General features: G+C 38.5%; 1 protein-coding gene across 1 annotated transcript in view; it reads left to right on the forward strand.

Moving 5' to 3' along the window:
* LOC124172319 (zinc finger protein 33B-like) overlaps positions 1-25,156 on the forward strand; it is a 72,893-nt gene extending 47,737 nt beyond the window's left edge. The window contains exons 6-9 of the mRNA XM_046551763.1: positions 20,142-20,201; positions 20,312-20,544; positions 23,519-23,708; positions 24,365-25,156. Coding sequence (XP_046407719.1) covers positions 20,142-20,201; positions 20,312-20,544; positions 23,519-23,708; positions 24,365-24,483 — 602 coding nt within the window. The 3' untranslated portion in view covers positions 24,484-25,156. The remainder of the gene's footprint in view (positions 1-20,141; positions 20,202-20,311; positions 20,545-23,518; positions 23,709-24,364) is intronic.
* The last annotated feature ends 333 nt before the right edge of the window (positions 25,157-25,489 follow it).

A 25,489-nucleotide genomic window follows, 5' to 3' on the forward strand; every position in this document is an offset into this window, starting at 1 on the left:
AGTCACAGCCTTAAAGTTCACAACGTACGCATATTTGAGAGAAACCTTGTGTATGCGATTTGTGTGCCAAGTCTCTTAACCTTTTCCCTACTATGCACGTACACGTACGTGTGGACGTTTCCTGACCCGGGAGACAACGGGCGTATGTTTACATGTGACATTTTCTTAGCCAGGAAAACGAAAGCCTTTAATATACGTTTTCTAGCTCTCCCCCTTGTAGGAGGGTCGCGGGTTTACGTCATCTTTGTCTCTGGAGCCAACCCTGCGGGGTTTAGGATTTACCCTCGGAATCCAGGAGCTGGCACCCGGACCCCTCCTTTTTTATAACCCCTCTTTGCGGTAAAGGACAGCGGTCATACAATGTTTTATCCAGTCAGGTGTCGAAATAAATATTTGTTCATTTCTCAAGAAAAATAAACTAAGGATTGAATTATTTGTCTTTTAAGTAGCGTTTACAATTTTTAAACGAAATTCTTCGATAAATATTAACTTATATCTCCAGTTATGCATATAAATCAACAAGGAAATCGTTGCTGCATTAAATGCGTTAATATTGGCCTTAAAACTTCAATTAAAATTTGACAATGCTCAGAAAAAAGTGAGGAATTCAATTTAAAGGCTGTAATTTACGTGCCGGCAACAATTATCCATTTGCTAAATACATATAAGCGATAAACAAGTTGACCGCGAACCAATGCCAAAGGTATGGTCGTAAACCAGGAAAGGAGGGAGCACAGCTACTCTCGGAGTCCGAGATAATGCAAAGTCCCAGCGTGGAGGGGTCGAAAAAGGTTCTACGAGACCCTTCTTAACCCTTTCGAGACGGCGGAATTTTCGTCTTAGCATGACTGCTGTACTGAGCCCCAAGAGACTTCTTTCTCGTGGTACGGAGCATTTTTGGAGGGCATTACTTATGTATATCTTATATGTATTTAGCAATTGGATAATTGTTGCTTGCACGTAAATTACAGACTTTGAATTGAATTCCTCATTTTTATCTGAGCATTGTCAAATTTTAAACGAATTTCTAAGGCCATTATTAACACATTTAACGCAGCAACAACTTCCATGTTGATGTTTATACATAACTCGAGATATAAGTTAATATTTGTCGTAGAATTTCGTTTAAAAATTGTAAACGCTGCTCAAAAGACAAATAATTCAATTCTTAGTGTATATTTCTTGAGAAATGAACAAATATTTATTTCGAAAATTGACTGTATAAACAATTGAATGACCGCTGTTCCGTACCGCTGAGAGGGGTTCTAAAAGACGAAGGGTCCGGGTACCTGCTCCCGGATTCCGAGCGTTAATCCTAAACCCCGAAGCGTTGGGTCCCGAGACAAAGACGTCGTAAACCCACGACCATCCTGAAAGGGGGGGAGCTAGAAAACGTATACATACGGCTTTCGATTTCCTGGCCGGGAAAATCTCACACGTATATATACGCCCGTCGTCTCCCGGGTCAGGAAACGTCCACACGTATATATACTTGTACAGTAGGGAAAAGGTTAAAGAATGCCCTCCAAAAATGCTATGCACCTGGAGAAATAACTGTCTCTTAGGGCTCAGTACAGGAGTTATGCTAAGACGAAAACTCCACCGTCTCGAAAGGGTTGAAGACAGCAGAAATCTCATGAGTACTCGCAGACAAGGGAAACCACAATTGTGCACAATTTGCCGTAAGTCTTTCTCTCTTTGTAGTTACCTCACAAAACACAAGCGCACACATAAAGGAGGGGGACACTATTCACATAGTGATTGATCGGAGCTGTTCTCTAGAAATGCACCCGCTTGTAATGAATCAGAATCAGTTTGAATGAATCACTCCAAGCCAATGAATCATTCATTAAAAGGGTGTCGTTCCTATACGTCTCGCCTGCCTCAGTTACATTTACAGATACCCATTTATAGCACCCGTATAATACATATGCCCATACACAGAAGAGGAATGTTATTCATGAATTGTATGTGCATATTCTTTCACTAACCCTGACTGCCACATCCATAAATACTAGTGAGAGATCACCCTGGTAGACCACCTTTTCACCCGTGTCATGCTTACTCAAAGATAATTCATAATTATGCCAACATTACTGTCATTTGACCTCATTTTTATCTGTATGTAGATGCTACATGGTTAATTCTGTCTTAAAGAAGGACCATTGATGAGATACCCATTAATGATGGTAGGCTATGGGCATGATGCTGTATGGAAGGACCAGATCATGTATTTTCGTGTTTTCATCATTCATTTTGTCAGAGCCTAGCAGCAAAAGAGAATACAAGCCCGGACAAGCAAGTTGGAATTAAGCAACCCTTATGAATGAATTGGGAAAAAACTATTTCACAGTATTTTTTAAGTTGTCTTGCTCGAAGTCTAGTCTCACTATGCCATATCCTTCATGGAATTGCAATTTATCTCAAATTGAATTTATCATCATTGCTAGTTGGGTCTATGGTTAAAATGGGTGATATTTTGGAAATGATTTATCATTTTGAATAATAACAGATATATGATTGGATTTGATATCCAAGTAAATTTAGTTAGCCGTTTCTTAAAAAAAAATTTCATTTTCATGTGTATTCCCAACAATGCCCTGGAAAATGTGTTCTGCCATCCATTGACAATGTTGACTTCCCGGCTGTATATTATGGTTTATGTGTAATAAATTTGGTGAAGTTGAAAGAAAGTATTTGCCGAGTTTTGGAAAGCTATGTCATATCTCATATTTACAGCCAAAATATCCGACTTTTAATATAATACTTCCATGTATTTCCATTAATTTTATATAGGTTTTAATGTCAGAATTGGGTTGGTACTTTTAACTGGAGACCAACATTTTCCAGGTCTCTGTCATAATCTACTATTCACTCTAAAGGCCATTTACAGTGCACTGAATTGTGCAGGTTACAGCTGCATTCATTATTAAAATGGAGGGGAATTGCGTGAATGCATAAACAAAATTAGATCAGGGGTTAATTTGCCATCTCACGTCCGCGCATTCTCGCATGTGTTCTAGCAATTGATCGCTTTACATGTCGCAGTTTTGACTGTGCCTTCGTACACACAGCATATTGTGTAAGTACGTGCCCCATGTAAAACAGCCGTAACACATGTGATCTCCTTATTTGCTGCATCCTTGCTGTACTTGGTTTTTCTAGTCGTTCAGTTTGGATTGTGATTTTGGTTGTGATGGAACTGTTGAAAGGAGGAAATCATGAATTGAACCACAATAAACGATGTGTACTTGGAGGCATGCTTGTCTATTCCTTTGATGCCACTGAAAGACAGTAGATGACTATGGAGTGTGTGTGAAATATGAATGAATTGAATGTGAAATTTTGATTTTTTTTACGCATGATTAATGTGAGTAAAATGATGATGAACTAGAACGGCTCAGAGCTCAGCCATTGTTGATTCATTGTTGGAAAAATTTACGACTGAAAATAAAAAAAAACTGAAAAAGATATTATGTGTGGTTATGGAATTTGCTTTTGTTGTATAATTTGTAATGTGTTTATTGATATAGCGCACATAAATGTTCTGGTTGCATAAATATTTTATTTTTGGCTAAATAATCCATCATTGGGTATAATATTTTCTAAGAACACTGCTAGGGTGATAAATCCAGCAGGCAATGTTAGCATTCAATAAGGTATACATCAGCAGTGTATAACTACCAGACATGTACAAATACCATACTTTCATTGATTTTTTGTTATCTTTCTCATTTGGGTAACTTAAAGAATGATTTTGGTAGTTTTTTTATTCTGTGTGGAACTCCAAAGAGCCTGTGGTTTTTTTTCTCTGCAACTAATCTCCAAAGCAAGAGAAACATTGCAACAGGAGAGTGAGTTTAAAGCTTGTGTTACATTTGGTAGCTAAATATTTTAATTTTTGTTCTTAAATAAATTGCTGTGAATATATGCGATAAAAATCGGGTCTTACTTGGATAAATGTATTTGGTGTGGTGAAGAGTCGGCCCCGATCAAAATCGAGCCATTATCTAAGACAATAGAGTGGTTTCCTATCATTTTTTACTGCCTAAATGGTCAGATTAAAAACCCTTCTATACATATTTCGCGCTTTTAGATTTTTAAATGACGATATTTATTTTTTGCGATCAAATGAAAAGTGAAAATTTTCAAGCGCCCGAAAACGCGACGGATAAGTAGGAATGCTGGGAAAAGCCCATGTGACGTCATTCTGGTTCCAGCTGCCGCTGTGTAAGGCCACCATGGAGCAAGACTATGAGGGCTGCTATGGTGCAGGCTGCTTGGTGTCGAGCTTGGCGGTGGTGCAGAGTACCTAGCTAGCAGGTAGCAATTGGCCTAAATGAGGATTATTAATACCCTGTCTAACAAAGGAAACTTTCTAACCATAGGCAATTGTAATGGCTGATTATTAAGACAGGTTTCCCTCAGCTCTGTGCCTCATGCATGCATTGGTAATCTCAGACGATACAAAACTCCTATCTGCTCGTATAGAATCTTGGTCCCTGTGACATCACGTGGAGTGGAATCGCATGGGCACCAATCTGGCCTTTTTCACATGAGGTTAACAATTGACCATTAACATTCGTCTAAACTGGGATTTCTAAAACCAAAATATTTATTTATAATGAATACACTAATGGTGGATAATGAATCGCAATCAATGCCTTTCGTTTTCTTTAATGAAGGAAACTACCATACTGTGGCTTAGTGCTCTCTGTAAAACTGTTTGCTCACATCAGTCAAAGCTTATCTTCCTTCTACATCATATTATCACAGGATATATCTCTCATGCCTCGCAGAAGATGCCATTTATTCTGTTGGCCTATTAGTTATTTTTATGGAAATCGATATTGAAATCATGTTTTTTTTCGCGGGACCCTTGACAAGGATAGATCCAGAAATTTTTTTCTGGGGGCAGCACCTGGGTCTTACAGGCAAATGGTACTATCATTTTTAGGATTAAACACTACATGCAACAAATACTCTACGAAAAATACTCTTAAACCTAATATAAAAGTTATAAATATGTATATGTTTATAATTTTTATTTTAAAATATTAACGTTATTGATATTTGTAATGAAAATCTCGTGTATCTCATGAGCATCTGTGCCGCCCCTTACCCGCCTCTGACCCTTGAAGTATTTCATGCGGACAATATTTTGTGATAATCACGGCTTCATTTAGTAGTAATTAGTTTCAGGAAAAAATGTCAAGGTTTTTCTTGCAACAGGAATGGAGTTGTGGATATGAGCAAATATCACTGTGCAGGAATAGTTCTCAGGTTTCCCACCGGGTTTAGATTTGGGTCACAGGTCCCAACGTTTCGGTGAATAAGTCTGCCATCATCTTCAGGGGTTGAATGTCGAGCCAATTTCTTGCTGGTATTTATACCCTTGAGAGCCATTTGGATGTGCCTTGAGTGGTCTGTTCTCGATCAGTGAGGCTTTTATGTCATTCCGCAATTTATCAATCTCGCACCTGCAACTTATCCTGGTGGGTATTCCATACCCCCACACACCCCGGGATTATACCATTTTTCGGAACTGATGGCGGCTGGGTGGAAAATAGCAAGTAGCCAATCGGAAGCGCTGCCCCTTCCACCTCTCCCTTCCCTTTTCCGCTCCGCTCCCCTCCATCCGACCGACAGGCGTTGCCAGCCTTGAGAATAACGGTACTTTTGGGGCGGCGGAAGATTCTCGGACGAACGCTGAACTATTCGATTTGGCAACACTGCTTGCTGGAGAGCGATCTGCACAGCACAGAATTCAGAGAGAGACTGCGGGCGCCTACACACTTTATACTATCGCTTTCCTGTGATTGGCTAGAAGAGTGGGTGGGTTTCGAGCGCACTCAAGGTCAGCCGCCCTCAGTTCAGAAAAATGATGTAGTTGCACCTAAATAGGGTAGTTTCCTATTATTTTTTAATTGCCTAAATCAAAACATTATTACCCCTGGAGTACGCATTTCACGCTCTTAGATTTTCAAATGACGATATCTATTTTTCGCGATTAAACGAGAAGCGAAAATTTTTCAAGCGCGCGGAAACGCGACGTTCAAGTAGGAATGCTGGGAAAAGTTCGTGTGACGTATTTCTGGTTCCAGCTGTCGGCGTGTGAGGTGACCTTGGGGCGAGGCTTCAGTTTTAATGGGTGGTTGTAAAGAGATGCTTCCCTGAGCTCTGTGCCTCATGCATGCATTGGTAATCTCAGACAATGACAATCTCGTATCTACTCGTCTAGAAACCAGTTCCCTGTGACGTAAGGTGAGTGGCATCGCATGGTCGCCAATCTGGCCTTTTTCAAATGAAGTTAAAATTGACCATTACCATTCGTCTAAACTGGGATTTCTAAAACCAAATAATTTGTATACTATGGATACACTAATGGTGGGTAAGGAATCGCTATCACTGCATTTCGTTTTATTTATTTATTTATTTATTTCTAAAGCCCACATACAGCAATTATTGCCAATTTACAGTGGCGCAAAACCAAGAAAGGAAGGAAACTACCCTGTTCCTAGCTGCGCCCCTGTTTCCAGCTACTATTCCGTCTACATTACCAATATTAGGCCGATATCGTTGAACAGCATTGAGTCAATGCTGGGATAGAGTGGCAGAGATTTTTCAGAGGGTGCCTGCCCAGTCAACACATCTATTGTGGCCATAGTGGGGTGCCATTATGGCCCCATAATGGTTTCGACCCCCGGCCATAGTGTGGCCATAGTGTTGCCTGCCGTAATGTGGCTTAAGTGTGGATAATACACTTACTTTATATCAACTGAATCAACCAACTTCCATTTTAGTAACTTACCAACTAATCTGAATCAATCAATCTAATCATTAGCAACCGTAATATACCTATGTTTACAAATGTTTGGTTTGCCAATCTGTGGCCTTCCTGAGACAATCCACAGTGTGGCCATAGTTATGCATGTTAGGCGAGCCAGACTATGACTTGCCGCATGGCAACCGCAGTCTGACCACAATATGGCAATCTGTGGGGAGCCATATCCATAGTTGCCACAGGTTAACAAAAATTCGGCCACAGTGTGACCATAGTTGTAGTGTTCACCAGGTGATCCCTGCCGGAGTGCCTTAAGGAGGACACTTCATGTACAGCAATCCGTCAGTCAGATGGGACGTTAAGCCATGGTCACCTTGATGCCTTTCCTTACTCGGAACTTGGAACGAATTTTCTTCCGTCGAGCACTCGCTGACAACAGCTTCCACACCGAACTCTTCAGGGCATGATTACGAGGAAACAAGTTCGCCCAAACGAGAATCCTAAAAACAGCTTTTCCAAACTTGTTCACCTGAAATTTTCAAAGAAATCACTGTAAATAAAGAGCTCTATACTTTAGCAGATGTTGAGGGAATCAAATTTCAGTTATATTGGTTATTAAAAAGTATATTGTGTCACTGTGGCGTCGCTACAAAAAGTGATGCTACTCTCTGGTTTAATTTTCCATTGAATTATATTTTACCATTTTCAGCATTGCATCAAGTAACTTAACTTAGCTTACTTCATGCTCCGGTAATAGCCAGAAATTATAATTGCGAGGCACATTACTTCGGCACTTGCAGTCGCGTTCATGTTCCTCCTTCATTGTTTATTTGCTATCTCGTCGCCAACGTTACGGTCCACTAGTCACAAATCACATTTGAGGATCCAAAATGGCCAACCGTCAAGATATGAATTCGATCTTTCATAAAATTATTTCAATTAAAAAATTATCCAATGAAAATCAGCACTCCTCTATATTTATTTACGAAAATAATCGGGTAATTTTTAAGTACTTGAATTTTTGTTAGTAAAGCCTTTCCTCGATAGCGTGTGTATAATGTGAAACTATTTGCGAAATGAAATCGAAAATAATTTGAAAAATATCACTACAGTGTCACTGTTAATATATTGAACTTTACTTTTCTACTTAAAACTTTTCTCAACCTCATACAATTAAGTAAATGCCTCACTATATATTTTTTTATACTTCACTGTTGGCAATTCTGCACGTGAGTAATTAAGTGGTAAAGAGAGGGTAAAGGTTACTAGGGTAAATTTGCCCCAAATTACCAAAATAATTTCTGTCTAAATTATCTCATGTGCTGACTGGGGTGTTATCATTAAATAATATATAACGACCTACCAGCAAAACTATTTAAGCCCTTCCAGAAAAATTAAAATATTTTTAAAAAGTGTTTGAAGAAGTAGGGTCTAAGGGCTTCTTATAATGTTTTATATTGTTTTTGCATCATATGTACATGTTACCACCAGGCCAGTGGCCTACTTGTAACCATTTAATAATTATATATGTTCACTAATGCATGCATGTTTTTTTAAATCCATAAATATAATGGTTTAAAAGACAGTAGTGCCTTTCATTTCCAAAGGATATGAAAAAATAGTGATTATTATTGTACTGGGTTGATTTTCAGGCCGAATGGAAAGTAATTTGTTACTTCAATCTTAAAAGAACATGTATTCGCCGTTGTAAAGATTCACACACACTTAAACTCATATTTTTTTTAAATCAACAATGCACATGGTAACACATAAAGTTAACATTGAAATTGCATTCACTTGTATAGATATACATGGTGTCCCATTTATCTTGACCACCTGAAATAACTTTTTGTCCAGATGTAAATTCAAAAATGTGTCAAGCAAATGTTAATTAGCCACCAGGGGGACATTATTTAGCATTATTTCCTTCCTTGTAGCTTTGTTATTTACAAAGATATAAACTGCGGTATTTCTTTTTTAAATGGCACCATTTATTTTTTATTCGGCAATTCATTTCCTCCATTTAAAAAAGACAAACCGCTGTTCATATCTTTGTAAATAACAAAGCTACAAGGAAGACAGTCATGCTGATTAAATGTCCCCCTGACGGCTAATGAATATTTGCTTGACACATATTTTTGAATTTGCATATGGACAAAGAGTTTCTTCGGGTGGTCAAGATAAATGGGACAACCTGTATTGTATACCATAATTATTTTTTTTCCTCTTCTATTCTTGACCTTGTTTAATACATTTTATAATATTTCTTGGGGTTTAGGTCAATGTAAAACAAGTTATAGCCAACGTTTCGATTTATTTTAAATCATCCTCAGGGCTATGAAAGAAAAAACATGAAAAATATAAAATACAAAGATGACAACGATATACAATATTTTTACATAAAAAAGTTACGATCGTGTTTTGTTATACAGTAATATAATTTAAAGTATGCACATATATAATATAACATATAAAAACATACATAACAAATACACACATATATATATATAAGAACAGAATAGAATACACAAAAAAGTTTGACATAAAAAAAATATAAATAAAAAAATATGTATATACCAACACATATCATTGAAACCTCTCTATGGTGAACCTCCACAAATCAAATAACCTAAATTATGGTCCCTTTCATTACGATGTAAAGAGGTTTCACTGTAGTTGGAATAATTCATTAGCATGCTTTTACAGACTCGTACTCCCTGGCGAAGAGGAAGGCTGCTGTTTCAGATCATACTTCCACCACATCATCTGATTCTGAGGATTTCGTTGAAGAATCACAGAGAAAGAGGTTTATCGAAAAGCGTCAACGCTATCAGCCAGACAGTAGCGATGAGAATCAATCGAGCGATGAGATCAGTCTGGGGACAGCTGTTCCAGAATTCCCAGGCAAAAGCAATAGGTGTGAGCAGCCTGAGAAGTTCCACCAAAAGATATCTTCTGATAACTCTCCCACTGGTGAGCATGAATCTTTACTCATGAATGAATGAATGATCATAAATAAAATAATCATGAGTGTTACTTTAATCAATGTACAGTTGAGGACCTCAAATCCAGAAAGCTTGGGACCGAAAGACTTCTGGATTTCTGGTTTTACTGGATTTCTGGTCTTCATAGTATATTTAGTGAGTTAATTAATTAGTGCTCAGGCTCTTGTACTTGATATTTGATGTCCTTGTGTGTCCCTGACAAGGTTCTTAGCGTATGTCCATAGCATGTGCTAACTTCCTACTCATCCTAGAACAAGGCTTGGAGAGTGGTGCCCGGAGGTGGCAAGTCAAAACACTATGCAGAGGAATTTTTAAATGTTCTGGATTTGTGGTTATCCAGGTTTCTTGATTCTGGATTTGAGGAACTCAACTGCATTTATGATAGTCAGAAATTTTGAAATTTGGGGAAAGTTTATCCCTAAGCATGAGAGTTTTTTCAATATCGTGCTAATATGTCTGCATTTATTCGAATTTCAGTGATTTGCAAGATCATCAAATGTTTGGAATCATTAAAATATGATTTGAACGAAATTAGGCAGGAGATAAGGAAGCCTAAGGGTAACTGCCACTGCCACGGGAAACAGGAGCAATCTAAAAGAATGGATTTCAGGTTACCTGTTGTAGAAGATGAAGAACTTTCCTCACTTTCAGAGACAGTGAGCGATCCATCATCGATGGATCTATTGGTAACCCTCTTGAAATATGTTTCATTAACCCTTCCACTGCGGTGAACGTACCTGGTACGTTGGCATAGCAGGCTGCTGTGAACGTAATAGGGTGGTTTCCTATTATTTTTTATTGCCTAAATCGAAAGATTATTACTCCTGGAGTACGTATTTTAGATTTTTAAATGACAATGTCTATTTTTTGCGATTAAATGAAAAGTGAACATTTGCAAGGGCGCGAAAACTCGACGGCTAAGTATGAATGCTGGGAAAACTCCATGTGACGTCACTCTGGTTCCCGCTGCCGCAAGTGAAGTGACCTTGGGGCGAGGCTTTGAGCGCTGATATGACGCAGGATGCTAGCAGGTAGCAGAGTACCCTGCTAGCTAGTAGCGCTTGGCTTAAATAAGGATTATTAATACCGTATCAAACGAAGAAAACTTTCCGACCTCTGGCAGTTTTAATGGGCGATTATTAAGACATGTTTCCCTGAGCTCTGTGCCTCATGCATGCATTGGTAATCTCAGACGATGTAAAACTCCTATCTACTCGTATAGAAACTAGGTCACTGTGACGTCACGTGGAGTGGCATCGCTTGGGCGCCAGTCTGGCTATTTTCAAATGGGTTTAAAACTGACCATTGCCATTAGTCTAAACCAGTATTTCTAAAACCAAATAATTGTATATTTTGAATACACTGACAGTGGGTGACGAATCGCAATCAATGCCTTTCGTTTTCTTTGATGAAGGAAACTACCCTATTATTCTTCCTCTCCGCCATGTGCTCGGCACTTTTACTGAAGCCATCGGAAGGGTTGCCAATCCAGGACCCTTTCCCTGACGAGCTCACCCTCACTGGCCCCTCTTTTCGACCCTCGGAGTGGGGTGCCTCCCTAACCAAAAGTGACCGCTCTGACTGCATTTTGAAAATCTATCAATCCGCTCATCAAAAAAGATTGTTTACATTGTACTTCTGCCAATCAAGCAATCAAGTTTGTCTTTTAGCCGTGTTTCTGTGATGAGAAATAACCATTTAGTTAACTTTTCTAAACGGCCATTTTCCGGTGGTACGCAGCCATGTTTTTAGCAAAGTCAACAAAACCGTTATTATAAGACACGGTCTCAGGCATTATTTTGTGGAATTGCTTCATCGTTGAATAAAATAACTTTGTTTTATTCCACACTTTATTTTAAATAGCACGACCCGGGTTTCAACATCTACCTGATGTGACCTGATGTTAACCTGATGTGACCTGATGTTAACCTGATGTGACCTGATGTTAACCTAATGTGACCTGATGATAAAACTAGTTGTTGAAACCCGGGTCGTGCTATTTAAAATAAAGTTTGGAATGAAACAAAGTTATTTTATTTTAATCAATAAAATCGTTATTTTTCATCCCGGAACACGGTTAAAAGATGCACTTGATTGCTTGATTTGCAGGAGTGTGATGCCAACAATCATTTTTTGATGATCAGATTCATTGATTCATTTTTTAAATTGCAGTCAGAGTGGTCACTTTTCTACCCCCGCTGGTAGGGTCGATGAAACAGTTCTGCGTGGGTGAGTTCGTCGAGGAAAGGGTCCCGGATTAGCGACCCTTTGGAGGGTGTACCACGCCCATTATATAAGTTCCTACTCCATGGGCCCACGAAACGCATTTTAACCTTTTCGCCGCATGTGAGGAGAAGGTTTTCGGAGATTGAACAGCAGTGAATGGGTTAACTTTGAACAAAATTAAGTTTGTGTGCTTGACTTATTCTCAATCGTGGTATTTGCAGGTTCAAGAGCTTGCAATTGTTGGCGGAGGAAGCATTACACAAGTCACGTATAACATATTGAAAAAGCTCATGGGCAACGACCTCTGCAAGCTCTACAGCTGCTGTGGGAGAAAGGGGAAGAAAAACTTTTCGGCTCTTCCTATTTATAAAGCTGTTGAAGGTTAGTTACGTAAATTTTTCAATTGGCTATCTTCTATATTATTTCTACTTTATAGATACCTTTTTCTCAACTTATACCCAACCAAACTCTACAAATGTGGTACCAAAATGCACAGAATTTATCAGAGAACATGCGACGGCATATCTTACTTCCTAAATATTGCTATTGTTTCCTAAAATTGGTTTTTAAATAATTTTAAAAAAACAAAAACCGGTAAATATTCCTGACGTTAACGGCGCACGAACTGATACATTTGTTCATTTGCAACAACATCTCGCATTCTTTAAATAACTCATATCAAAATGCGGCTGATTCCACATTCAAGTCTCCTGTTGATATTTAAGTACGAGTCATCATGTGCGTTTAACAGAGGATAGTGTAATTACTTCCAATGTTGTGTTTAAAGAGGTCCTCTGACCTCAATTTGTTCATGAACATTCCAATTCAATTTGTATATAAAACCCTGCCTTTTTTTCTACATTTTAAAATTAGAAACACGCCTATCCCTCTGTGGACGGACCTGCATTGAAAAGAGCGGCGGAAGCCCGCTGGGAGCGGGCGCAGCTCACTCGTTGAGTTATAAATTTGGTTTTCTCTTAGATGTGTTCATATCATGTAGATCAGAGTGCATTTATATGCTTCTTGTCAAGCCCAACTGGTTAAAAATTTGTAATAATGATGTTATCGCTTTAATTTTTCAAAGTGAATACTTCTTCTTAACATTACTTCCGCACATTGATGGCTAAGTTTTAACAACACGTATCTCAAAATCGGCCGGTTTGAGACAGGTATCTTAAACAAAGTTTAATAGCATTAAAAAAATAAAATACAAGCAAAAAACAACTCTTTGTTTGCAAATGAATGCTTCTTTTTTTCAGTTTTGTTAACTTTTGGTTTTTGATTTCAGTGAACAAGTAAAAAAATCAATCGCTTTTCTGCTCCTAAAAATTTCTATTTTTGATATCTATACGTGTTGTTAGAACTTTGCCATCATTATAGTAATTTAGAGGAATTTTTGTTCAATTTTTATTTCTTCTGTGTTAGCATTGTAGTTGAGATAGTCTCGTCAATAGATGATTTAATTTTTTAACTGAACTGGTTTTGAATTGACACACTACGTTACATTTTATACAAATAGCTTATTAATTTCTGTGCATAGTATATAATTTAGATGAATATCTGTTTTATTTTCCTTTTATACTGGTGTCGTGGGATGAAAAGGGACCAATGTTCATACAACTAAAACTCGAAGGACCAGAGAAATGCAGTAGATTCCGGTAAATTGGGACATATCGGGACTTGTGCACTTTGCCCCAATCAAGCGGCTGCCCCAATTTGGCGAACTATCCTGTACATGGGCATAAACAAACATTGAAATGATAGATAGAAGAAAAAGAATGTTTGTAATGCAACATAAGTTTATTAGACTATTAATTTGATTAATAAATCAGCAATTTTAGTTAATTTATTATCATTTTTAAGAATTATAACATTTTTGTTAAAAATATTTTTCACAGCCTCGGGCGACGCTGAATGAATGTCTTTTACTAAGTCCTAATAAAGAAAAGTCCTATCCTCTTGCGGATAGTATAACAACAAGAGCTTTCAAAACAGGGCAAAATAGGAGCATTTGTGGAAAATAAGAGTAAATCAAAGGAGGAAAATATAAAAAATAGTATTATGAAAACAAAACATTTTAATTTCGTCGCGAGTATAGAGTCTATGTCGCCGACTCACGGCCCAATAAAGCGGCATGCTGTCCCAGTTAAGCGGAGAATACTCTGGGATATTCCTCTATTGGGTTCTGTTCCTCAAGATCTGCCCCAATTAAGCGGCTGTCCCAAGTAACCAGTGGACCCATTCAACGGAATCCACTGTACAACGCACTTTTAAACGTTCAAAGAATATGGTACTCGACCGTTTTCCCGAATCGTTTTTTCCGACGACCTTTTTCCCGAAAGAATTTTTTACCGAATCGCAACGCGTCCTCTTTCCCGAAAGCTTTTTTCCCGTAACTCTTTTCTCCGAAACATTTTTTACTGAACACCTTATTTACCGATTGTATAAAAATTAGTTCATACTTTTCCTAACCAAATATATTCATACACAAGATACATCATTTTTTTTAGAAAATTATATTGTGCGCGATAGCTCTTAGAAATTTAAGAAAATTCCTATCGTTCTTGTAATCTTCATATTCTTTTACACCGATTTCAGCCTCTCGTGCATGTCGTACCATTTCTTTTTTGGCTTGCCCTTGATACTTTTCCCAACACTTAATTCAATCAAGGCAATCTCTGTGTGTATTGCAAAACCTGCTTTTATAGCTCGAAAGTTGTTTCAACGTCTTCAACTGGAACAAACGCTAAATCTGCCATCATATGAACTGTCGTTTTCAGGGTTCTATCTGTTGGGTCATTGTAAGGGACTTGGAGTCCCACTTGTTGTATTTTACGATAAATAGCTTGTTTTTTATACAATCGGGAAATAAGGTGTTCGGTAAAAAATGTTTCGGAGAAAAGGGTTTCCGGAAAAAAGCTTTCGGGAAAAATGGATTCGGAAAAAAAATTCGGGATAAAGGTCGTCGGAAAAAACGATTCGGGAAAAAGTTAGGGAATCAAAAAATATGCATGTATTCATAACTTTTACAATATCATGACAATAGTGAATAATAATAATGGGGGGAATTTCACTTATCAGTCCTGTTCAGTCAGTAAGCCTCCTTGTCTGCAGTGCCGCTGACACCTGAGCACACTTGGGGGGAGGGGGGCTGGGGCAGCTGAGACACCACACATTCTCACTATGAGTTCCACACACTGATTCTCACAACTGACTCTGAGTTGACGACGACTGGCTGCACGTGCACACACACACACAAAATTGAATATCGGAATAAAACTACACCCTCCGGTGGCAGTTACGACAGCTAAAACATACCTCTGTTTACAGAACAATAGGGTGGTTTCCTATTATTATTTTATTGCCTTAATCGAAATATTATTACTCCTGGAGTATGCATTTCACACTTTTTAATTTTTAGATAACGATATCCATTTTTCGCGATGAAATGAAAAGTGAAAAATTTAGAGCGTGTGAAAAAGCGACGGCTAAGTAGGAATGATGGGAAAAAGTCCGTGTGACGTATTTCTGGTTCCCCCTGCCGCCTTGTGAGGTGACCTTGGGGCAAGGCTTGAGTGCTGATACGACGCAGGCTGCTAGCAGGTAGCAGAGTACCCTGCTGGCTGGTAGCACTTGGCTTAAATAAGGATTATTATTCCCCTATCAAACGAAGGAAACTTTCCGAACTTAGTTATTTTTAATGTGTGATTATTAAGAGATGTTTCCCTGAGCTCTGTGCCTCATGCATGCATTGGTAACCTCAGACGATGTAAAACTCCTATCTACTCGTGTAGAAACTAGGTCCCTGTGACTTCACGTGGAGTGCCATCGCATGGGCTCCAATCTGGCCTTTTTCAAATGAGGTTAAAATTGAGCATTGCCATTCGTCTAAACTGGGATTTCTGAAAACCAATAATCTGTGTATCATGAATACACTAATGGTGGGTAAGGAATCGCAATCATTGCATTTCGTTTTCTTTGATGAAGGAAACTACCCTACTGGTATTTATATTGCATTAGAGATAATCCTACTTTCATCTTTTAACTGAAGATCTCAATTTTGATTTAATACGTAGTGACTAACAGATTTTAATAGTTCATGTGATACTGTTCACAGGTGCCATAAGGAAGAATTATCCCTCTGCTAGTGATGCCGAGATAAGGGGGAAGGTGGGCAGATATTTGGTGGGGTCTTGCGACCGCGATGGAGGAAGGAAAAAGAGGCAAAAACTAGATTGATTGATGTAATCGAATGATGTTATATGTACTGAATAAATGCATTTTGAACCCAAGCTGTTATTTTATAGACATTTAACTTGATTGATCGATGTAATCAAATGATGTAATGCAGTGAATAAATGTGTTTTTAACTCGAGCTGTTATTTTATAGACCTTTTGGTATGAATATGTTAATGAAATATGTAGCTGGTTATATTTAGCATTGAAATTCTGACTTTCACTTCTAGATACGTGTTACTGAATGATGGTACAGTTAAACCTCTTTACATCGTAATGGAGGGGACCAAAATTTGGGCAATTTGATGTATAGAGGTTCACTATAGAGATATTTTGGCGATACGCACTATTTTTTCACATCCTTTGGAAATGAAAGGCACTACTGCTTTTAAACTTTATATATATATATATATATATATATATATATATATATATATTTCCTTACCTCTGAATTTATATGTATGTTTGCGCTTAAGGCGCCGTGTGAATGAATGAAGTAGTGTATCGGCCATATTGGCTTATTTCACTTGGGCTCTGCGTGCCCCGAAACGCATGTCCCTGTCTCTTTCCTACTATCGTGTGAGTGTGTACCTTTCCTTTCATCCTTGTGTCCTCGTCCATTCCTTCCCTTGGTGAGTGGTGAGCTGCCCCAGTGCCATTTATTGGTTACTCTCGTGGGCCACAGCAAAGGGAGTTTTCTGTGTATAAAGCCCCGCCGAAATCATGGTAAATCTAAGCGTCCTGGTAGCGCAACTGGTAGAGCACCTGGCCGGCAACCAGGAGGTTCTGGGTTCGAGTCCCAGTCAGGCCGCATTTTTACCCTCTGATTTCTGGCTTTTTTCCACCTACCACAGCACCGTTGTCCTCGTCCTTTTTCTATTCCATGTTCCTATCCCATTCTTTCCTTACCTCTGAATTTATATATATATATATATATGCATTTAAATAAACATGCATGCATTAGTGAACATATATTTATTATTTAATGATTACAGAAGGTGAGCGCTGTCGCGTGATTTTTTACCATGAGTCAAGAGAAAAAGATGTGATCTCTCTTAATTCAACAGTCACTTAAAATGGTTAGGATAGTTGGATATTGTTTTTATTATTTGCTGTTAGGTATGCGCTCAGATGGAACAAAATGGCCATAACTAATGGTTAACGTGAAAATTACAGCATATGAAAGGTGCATAAGAAAAAAATAATCACGACCCAGACGGCACAGAATCCTCCATATCTAATTGTATGTTAACGTAAGTATAAAGCATATGCATATCTAATTCGTATGCAGATAGTATCCATTGACGAAAAGCGACAGAGCGGTATTCAATGGATACTATCTGCATACAAATTAGATACGGAGGATTCTGTGCCGTCTGGGGAACATTTATTGCTGAAAATGTCATTCCATGTACATAATTGTGGCTGCATTGATAATTTCTATTTGTCTCGAAACGATTTGTGGATGTAGTTAGGCCATCTCGGGGGTGTCTCCTTGGCATGATAAGTGGAGGTTTTATGAGATAAAAGATGTTCACTACAAAGACGTTTGCTTATTAATTTTCATGTAAATCAGACGGGACCGTACGGGTGGTACTAAGTATTGAGTTTTATGATTTGAAGAGATTGACTTCATAGAGGTTTAACTGTAAATGATTTTTCTCGTGCATTAAACTCTTTGTGGGGCTTCTTTTTGTCTCTATCTCTCTTTCTATGTGGCCGTGAGGCTCTGCGTGGTCCTTCAACACCTCCACGATTTAATTTCAGTCTGTCACGTCTTCTCTTCCTGCAGTTAGCAGACGGGAAACATCTCAAAGTTGGGTATTGAGGACATCTCGTCCCCTACAACGTACCGATTACCTGCATCTGAATGATTATAAAGTCGCACTAATGTCAACATGAGATGAATTTATCAATAAGGCTAAGGGAATGAAGTCCTTCTTAAAATCGATGCATTAGTACTCGCCACAATAACAACTTTTCGTGCACAATGGTCCATTTCGAGAATAGGGTGGTTTCCTATTATTTTTTATTGCCTAAATCGAAAGATTATTAATCCTGGAGTACGTAATTCACGCTTTTAGATTTTTAAATGACGATATCTATTTTTCGCGATTAAATGAAAATTGAAAATTTTCAAGCGCGCGAAAACGCGACGCGTAAGTAGGAATGATGGGAAAAAGGTCCGTGTGACGCATTTCTGGTTCCCCCTCCCGCCTTGTGAGGTGACCTTGAGGGAGGCTCTGAGCGCTGATACGACGCAGGATGCTAGCGGGTAGCTGAGTACCATGCTATCTGGTAGCGCTTGGCTTAAAAAAGGTTTATTAATACCTTATCAAACGAAGAAAACTTTCCAAACTTAGCCAATTTTAATAGGTTATTATTGAGACATATTCCCCTGAGCTCTGTGCCTCTTGCATGCATTGGTAACCTCAGACGATGTATAACTCCTATCCTCTCGTGTAGAAACTAGGTCCCTGTGACGTCACGTGGAGTGGCATCGCATGGGCGCCAATCTGGCCTTTTTCAAATGAGGATAAAATTTGGCCCTTACCATTCGTCTAAACCGGTATTTCTAAAACCAAATAATTTGTGTATTATGAATACACTAATGGTGGGTAACGAATCGCAATCAATGCCTTTCGTTTTCTTCGATGAAGGAAACTACCCTATTGTTTCTTGAATGGTGGAACAAAAACATTAATTAGCTCTCCAATCGCGTGAGTCCTCCGAATATAATTCAAAAGTAAATTCACTGCATTATTAGCGCTAGAGCCGTAAATGATCTTGTGGGCTCTGAGCGAACGGAAAAGATAGAGAAATTCCTTTCCTGTAATTTCTCTAGAGATATATTTTCTCCATTATTTCCCTTCCATTTATATGAAGAATTTCTACTGTGCCGGCTGGATCCACTTCGAGAATTTAAAATGGATGATTGCATGCTATAATCGTTTTTTGAATGGTGGAACAAAAACATGAATTAGTTCTCCATCTGCATCAGCCCTTTGAATATGATTTACATGTAAATTCAATGCATTTTCAGCACTAGAGCTGTAAAAAATCTTGTGGGCTCTCTGCGAACAGTAAAGATAGGGAAAGTCCTACCCTGTAATTTCTCTAGAGATATATTTTCTCCATTTTTTCCCCTTCCATTTATGTGAAGAATTTCTGCTGTGCCGGCTGGGCAGGCTCTAAAAATGTCTATAAAATGTGCATACATGGTATATAATGTACAACTTTTATACGGCTGATACAAATGCATGTAAAATGTGTACATTGCACATATCCTATGTAGAAAATTGTGTAAAAAATTTTCATTGGGGAAGTGTGCAGAAAGTGTTTGGTGAAGAAATGTGCTAAAAGTGTGAAAAGAGTGTGCAAGAAGTGTGAATAGAACTGTGGGCACACTTTTTGTACGGTTCTCTGCACACTTTATTTTCACCAGGGCTACTTCTTTGGTTGGATGTAGTATGATATTTTCCTCTAACATGAAACAATTAATCTGGAGGTACATATTCCTTAAACAGAAGTTAGTACATATATGTTTGTTTGGCTGATTTTTTTCTTAGGTTGTCTACAAGGGGTGGTGATCCACAATAACAGACATTTCAAGGCCAGAATCGTTCCTTGTCATCAGGTTAAACGAGGAAAAAGAATCTGTGATCAGGGACCACCTCACTTGGAGAAATATCTATGCTTTATTTAATTCATTGCGAAAGCACAGTATATTTCATCATATGCGTGATTGGATTACCTGAGACTGGTTTTATATTTTTTATGCCATATTCATGAACAGCAAACATCATCCTTACGGTTCGGTTAGCAATAAAAAGTTTACCTGAAAATGAAATTATTATTACTGAAAGTGAAATTATAATTCTATGTTTCAGATGTCACTATTGAGACCGATAATGCTTGTACCTCGGAGGAAACTGTCTCTATTAATGATGGTAGGTATTTTTTAAAATTGTGTGTTGCATTGAATCTTACTAACTCTGTCTGATATGTCATTTTTTTACCATGAATTATCCTGAGTTCGGTATGAAAACTTGTCTTTCAGATTCAAGGGTTGCAGAACTGATCAAATCTGAGTTCCGGAGGCTAAACTCCAGAATTGAGTCGATTGAAAACACAGTCCTTGTTTTAGTGAATGGGGCACAGGTTGGAAGAGGAAAGGGGACAGTGTGCGAGACTGCCTTAAATAATTTGCCAAGTTTCCCCCTGGACTCCCTCGCTGATTTGAGGAAAGTTGAGGCAGAACTTCAGAAATCGGACGGAGTGAGGAAACAGTTTGTGAGTATTAAACTCCGTTGGCGGTGAATTCTTCTCGAGTTTCCATCCGGGTGGGCTCCATCTCCATCGCTGCCGACGTTTCGATAGAATCATTTTCTATCGTCATCAGGGCCGATGATGCCAGTAGGAAAGTGCCAGGTTTATATATCCTCGGTCGTTATGTTGGGTCGTTCTGATTGGCGGAGAAAGAGTGCGCTTTTCCCGCCACTTTCAAAATCGGGTTCCATGCCTTACTTAAGTTGAAACCCTCGTCTCTGTTGAAGTTTTTCTTGGAGAGTCGTATTTCAATTACCTCCTTGGTGAGGCGATCCCAGTAGCCGCTGGAGAGGCAGAGCATTTTGGTGTTTTCCCAGCGAATCGCGTTGTAGAGATTGATGGCGTGCTCCGCAACCGCCGATTTCGATGGTTGGCACAGCCGGAGATGACGCTTATGCTCTTAGATTCGGGTCTCGATCGTTCTTCCGGTTTCACCGACACACTCCTCACCACACTCGCATGGTATGCTGTAGACACCAGGCAATTTCAGTCCTGCATGGTATTTTGGAACAGACTAAGACTTGTCTTAGTTTTTTTTATATATATAAACCTGGCACTTTCCTACTGGCATCATCGGCCCTGATGACGATAGAAAAGGATTCTATCGAAACGTCGGCAGCGATGGAGATGGAGCTCACCCGGATGGAAACCCGAGAAGAATTCACCGCCATCATACGCCGGGAAAAAGTGAAATCTTACATTAAACTCCGTTCATTTTATCTCTGTGGGTGAGCTGGTGTGGCCAAAGCAAGTGGAGATGAGGGGAGGAAAAGTTTCTCGACACGTGACTTTGCCTTTGCCAATCAGCGAACAGCAGGCGTGGCCTCAGTGAGTCGCTCTCAGACCTCCACCGAGTGAACACCGTGAATCTGCCCGTGGAGCAGTGTTGCCAAACCTCACGCGTTCTCCTTGTATGTGACTAAGGGGACCTTCACAGTTCGGCGCTGCGTTGACGCCGCTGCTAGCGAGCCAATCAGAGCCCGTCTTTGAGAATTGATGACGTCACGTCTCCAGCTCACTGCGTCGTCGCAGAAAAACTGAACCTGTCGGATTTTCTCTGCGTGAAGGCGGCAGTACACCAATGATTTCCAATTGGTGTTCGTTTCTGTACATACAAATATGCAAGATTAGCTCTAATGGGAGTGGCAAATGCTATTTATTTCATTATTTACTATTATTTTGAAGTGTTCAGCTTAGATATTTCGTATCTTTCCTAAACATAAGACGAATGTTAACCATAAATTAGATAATAATCACTGAGGAGCATAGATTAGCGTAATACATACCCGTAAATGGTATCACAAGCTAAATACAGCGTGAGAGGTGCTTGTTGGTGACTACGGTTATTTAAATTCCAATTGATATCTAATAATTCTGCCCTCATAATCTACTCGTTTAGAGCTATTTTCATAACGTGACTTGGACAATCTGTTTGAACAACAGTTATCATTAATAAATATTCCTGATAACATTCCACGTTACTCAGTTCATTCAGTGTATGTAATTAGCTATTTTTCGAATATTCCGAGTTAGGAAATAAAATTTAAAGGTCACGGTAATGCATAGGCAAAGGCCATCACTACATGCATGATTAATGACTTTATGGTCGCCATATTAACTTCAAATACTATTTATAGTTAAGAAAAACATTTTAAGAAATGAAATTGTGTAAACATGTAGAAAACAACATATGTATTGTGCGTTTGGTTCGAAATCATGAGATGATATGCTCACAGGCCGATTTTTAGGAGCCGACAATTTTTGCCTTTCATTTGTTTTCGCAACGCAGAGCTGTAAGGGCTCCAACTTGCTGCGATAAGTTAGCTCTGCCCCCAAGTACGCAACGCCAAGCTATGAAGGCACCTTAAGTATGCCTTCCACCAATGGTGCCTCATTCAGCGCGGTAGCTGACAATGTCACGGGCTTCTGTGAGAGGATTATCCCCAATGTCTTCCAAATGAGTAGGTATATTGTCTCGGTGCTGGGGCCAAAATACCTGTGGCCACCTATGATTCACACGTTTTCAGTGACAAAGTAGGGCGGCTATGTACATTTGGCAACGTTGTGTTCTCTCCTCCTCTGTCTCTCTCGGTACTACCCCTCCCCTATCAGCGAAGCCATCCGAGAGTCTCCGGGATCTCACGAAAGCTCACCCGCAGACATAAAATGAATTGACTATAGCAGCCATCTAAACATGGATTTTTGTTCTCTTTTTACATGTTTTTTGATGGATAGATTTGATTCGTCTTCTTTGCATCAGGACTAGTATAATAAGTATGATATGTTCCTTGATGATTTGAAATACATGATAGCTATCAACATGGTGATTATCTTTGTTTCCCATATCTCTTCATGATATGATTAATCACAACCCCTTTTGACCTATAAATTCGTCTTCAATCGTTTCTTTACTCCATGATTCAGAGGGGTCTTATATTTAAATAACAATCAGAACTATATAGAGAGAGTTCAACAGTATTTTCTGAAATTACCATGTAGGGAACTGGGATACTATCCTCCTGATGTGCCTTGTGGTAATCTTATTTAATGCCGTAGTATAACTACCCTAATTGTTTGGAGAGTTATCAGAGAATTACATTCTTACATACCCTCTGTGACAATCGTGATGACTGCCCTGTTCATCAAGTGTCTTCATATTTTCACTTACTTCAGTGCCATTAACAGAATGATGGGGCTATTTTATAATCTACCAAGCAACATTGGCCTAATACTCTGTCATTATCTTCCGTGTGCACATTTGTTTACTCAACTCTTACTTTGCAAACTCAAATGTCTTGATTGTTATGAGATCATGTAGCCTGTTAATAAATGGAAAAATTACTAAAAATTTCTCCCTATACCAGGAATACGTTTCTATGAAAATGTGATGAATTTTGTGCACTATATGGAAATAATTTTATTCTTGCCTGTTTTTCAGAAGCTGAAGATCAAACTTATAGGAGGAATGAGTGGAGAACAGCATTTTAGGCGAGCATTAACGCACTTGCTGTCGAATGACTTAGCCTACCAGCTGACATGGATGGCACCGCAGCACGGCAGCAGGAAGCGGGGTCATTGCACCGATTCAGTGTATTTCAGTGCACTGATGATGTGCGATGTATTGATAGGTATGGATAGCCTTGCTTTCACTCCCTTCACTCAGATACCAAGGCAAGCATGAGTCAATCTTGAATCATATGGACAAGACTCTCCACCATGCGAGCTTGGGACTAACCAGGAATTAAGCCATTGCGGGACATAATTGATTCAGACCCTAGTAGCACCTAAAGGATTATATCTAGATTTAATACGTATCACAGTATACACTGTATACATATTATATCTGTATAAAATACATGCAAATGTCCACTACTACACAGAAAATATCTAGATACTATACGTATTAAATCTGCTGCCATAATATGGATTTTATATAGATTAAATATGTGTAACACGTCGTAAAACTATGTATTATACATATCTCATACATGTCTGATGATACCTGTTTATGCTGTAAGGGAATTGTTTGTATATTTTAAAGATTCTGGTATACATCAAGGATCTTGGATCATCAGACATGTATAAAATATGTATAATATACGGATTTGCAAATCTGTATACCGATGTATTTCGAAATCTTTAAAATATTGGATATAATCCTTTTGTTGCTACTACATAGAGGGGAGTATTTAAGGACAGCTGTTGAGATTATTATTATCAGGTGTATTTGATGTTTCCCAATATTTCATTTGTTAAACTTAAGTTCGATGGTTATATTTTTCAGCCTCTGTTATGGAATGCCATCCAACTTCGTCCTCTGTTGCTTCATTGGAGAGAGTGGGAAAGCAATGGTTGCAGCACGCAGGGGATAGGCTCAAATACGCTGAGAAGAAGAGAAGATGAAGATTTTGACATTTGTGGCATTGAAAAATAAATTGTGGTATTGTCCATTCCATTTGTTTGTTCCGCATTATTCCACCTATGGTTGTCATTTAATGTGCGTTTTGGCCTAATTTTCATTGGATAAGTTGAATACTGCCATGTTATCTTCTGCTCCTATAGTGTCACCAAAAGTAGTTTAAAAATGCCAGACCAACTAACTTAGCAATTTGTTCTTCTCCAGTTTTGAGCTAGCTTCAATCAATAGGTACCAAGAAATGTTATTTTGTAGGCCTTGCAAGTTGTGTAGTATCCCTCCTTCATCTTTTATACCGTTCACGTGAAGTATTTTGAAGTTACCTCTTATAGGAGACCTCTTGTATGAGCTCTTTAAGGGTCTTGTGAGTCCCTCGAAATGGGATATTTTTTGGAGTGCATATGACCTCACGGAGACATCATTATGAGGTCATTTGGGACTTTCTAGGAATCCTACAAATTCGTTAGACCTCTTAAGACCTCTTGCATGAGTCCTACGTGTTGACTGGGTGTATCAACCTCTTATATTACCTATTAATTACCTAATTTCGATCCACTAAAACTTTTAATTAATAATTTAAATACGTCTTTTTTTATTTTTATCCGAAAACAATTGTAAAAGTGTTACCCCTTAAAATAAAGAAAAAAAATCATGTCATCTTCACGCCAACATTTTATTTTATATTTTCTTGGCTTTTCATATGAATTATTTACATGATAGCAATTGTGTTTTAACTTGCTACGGTACGTGTGTTTCACTATTTATTATATGTATGTATACAGCATGGCGAAAATAAAAATACATTTTTTGTGATATCACCAAAAACATATAACAATGATCAAACAATTTATCTCGCATTCATAATTTTTCAAATGTTTTATTAATATTACTCAGTATAATCACCTCTTGCCTGAAGATTTTATGTTTACATGTTTCTCTACCCTTTATTGCTACTGCGGGTCACCCAATTAATACCATTTTGTGATAGGTGAT

This window comes from Ischnura elegans (genome assembly GCF_921293095.1).
Source record: "Ischnura elegans chromosome 13 unlocalized genomic scaffold, ioIscEleg1.1 SUPER_13_unloc_1, whole genome shotgun sequence".
Taxonomy (NCBI): domain Eukaryota; kingdom Metazoa; phylum Arthropoda; class Insecta; order Odonata; family Coenagrionidae; genus Ischnura; species Ischnura elegans.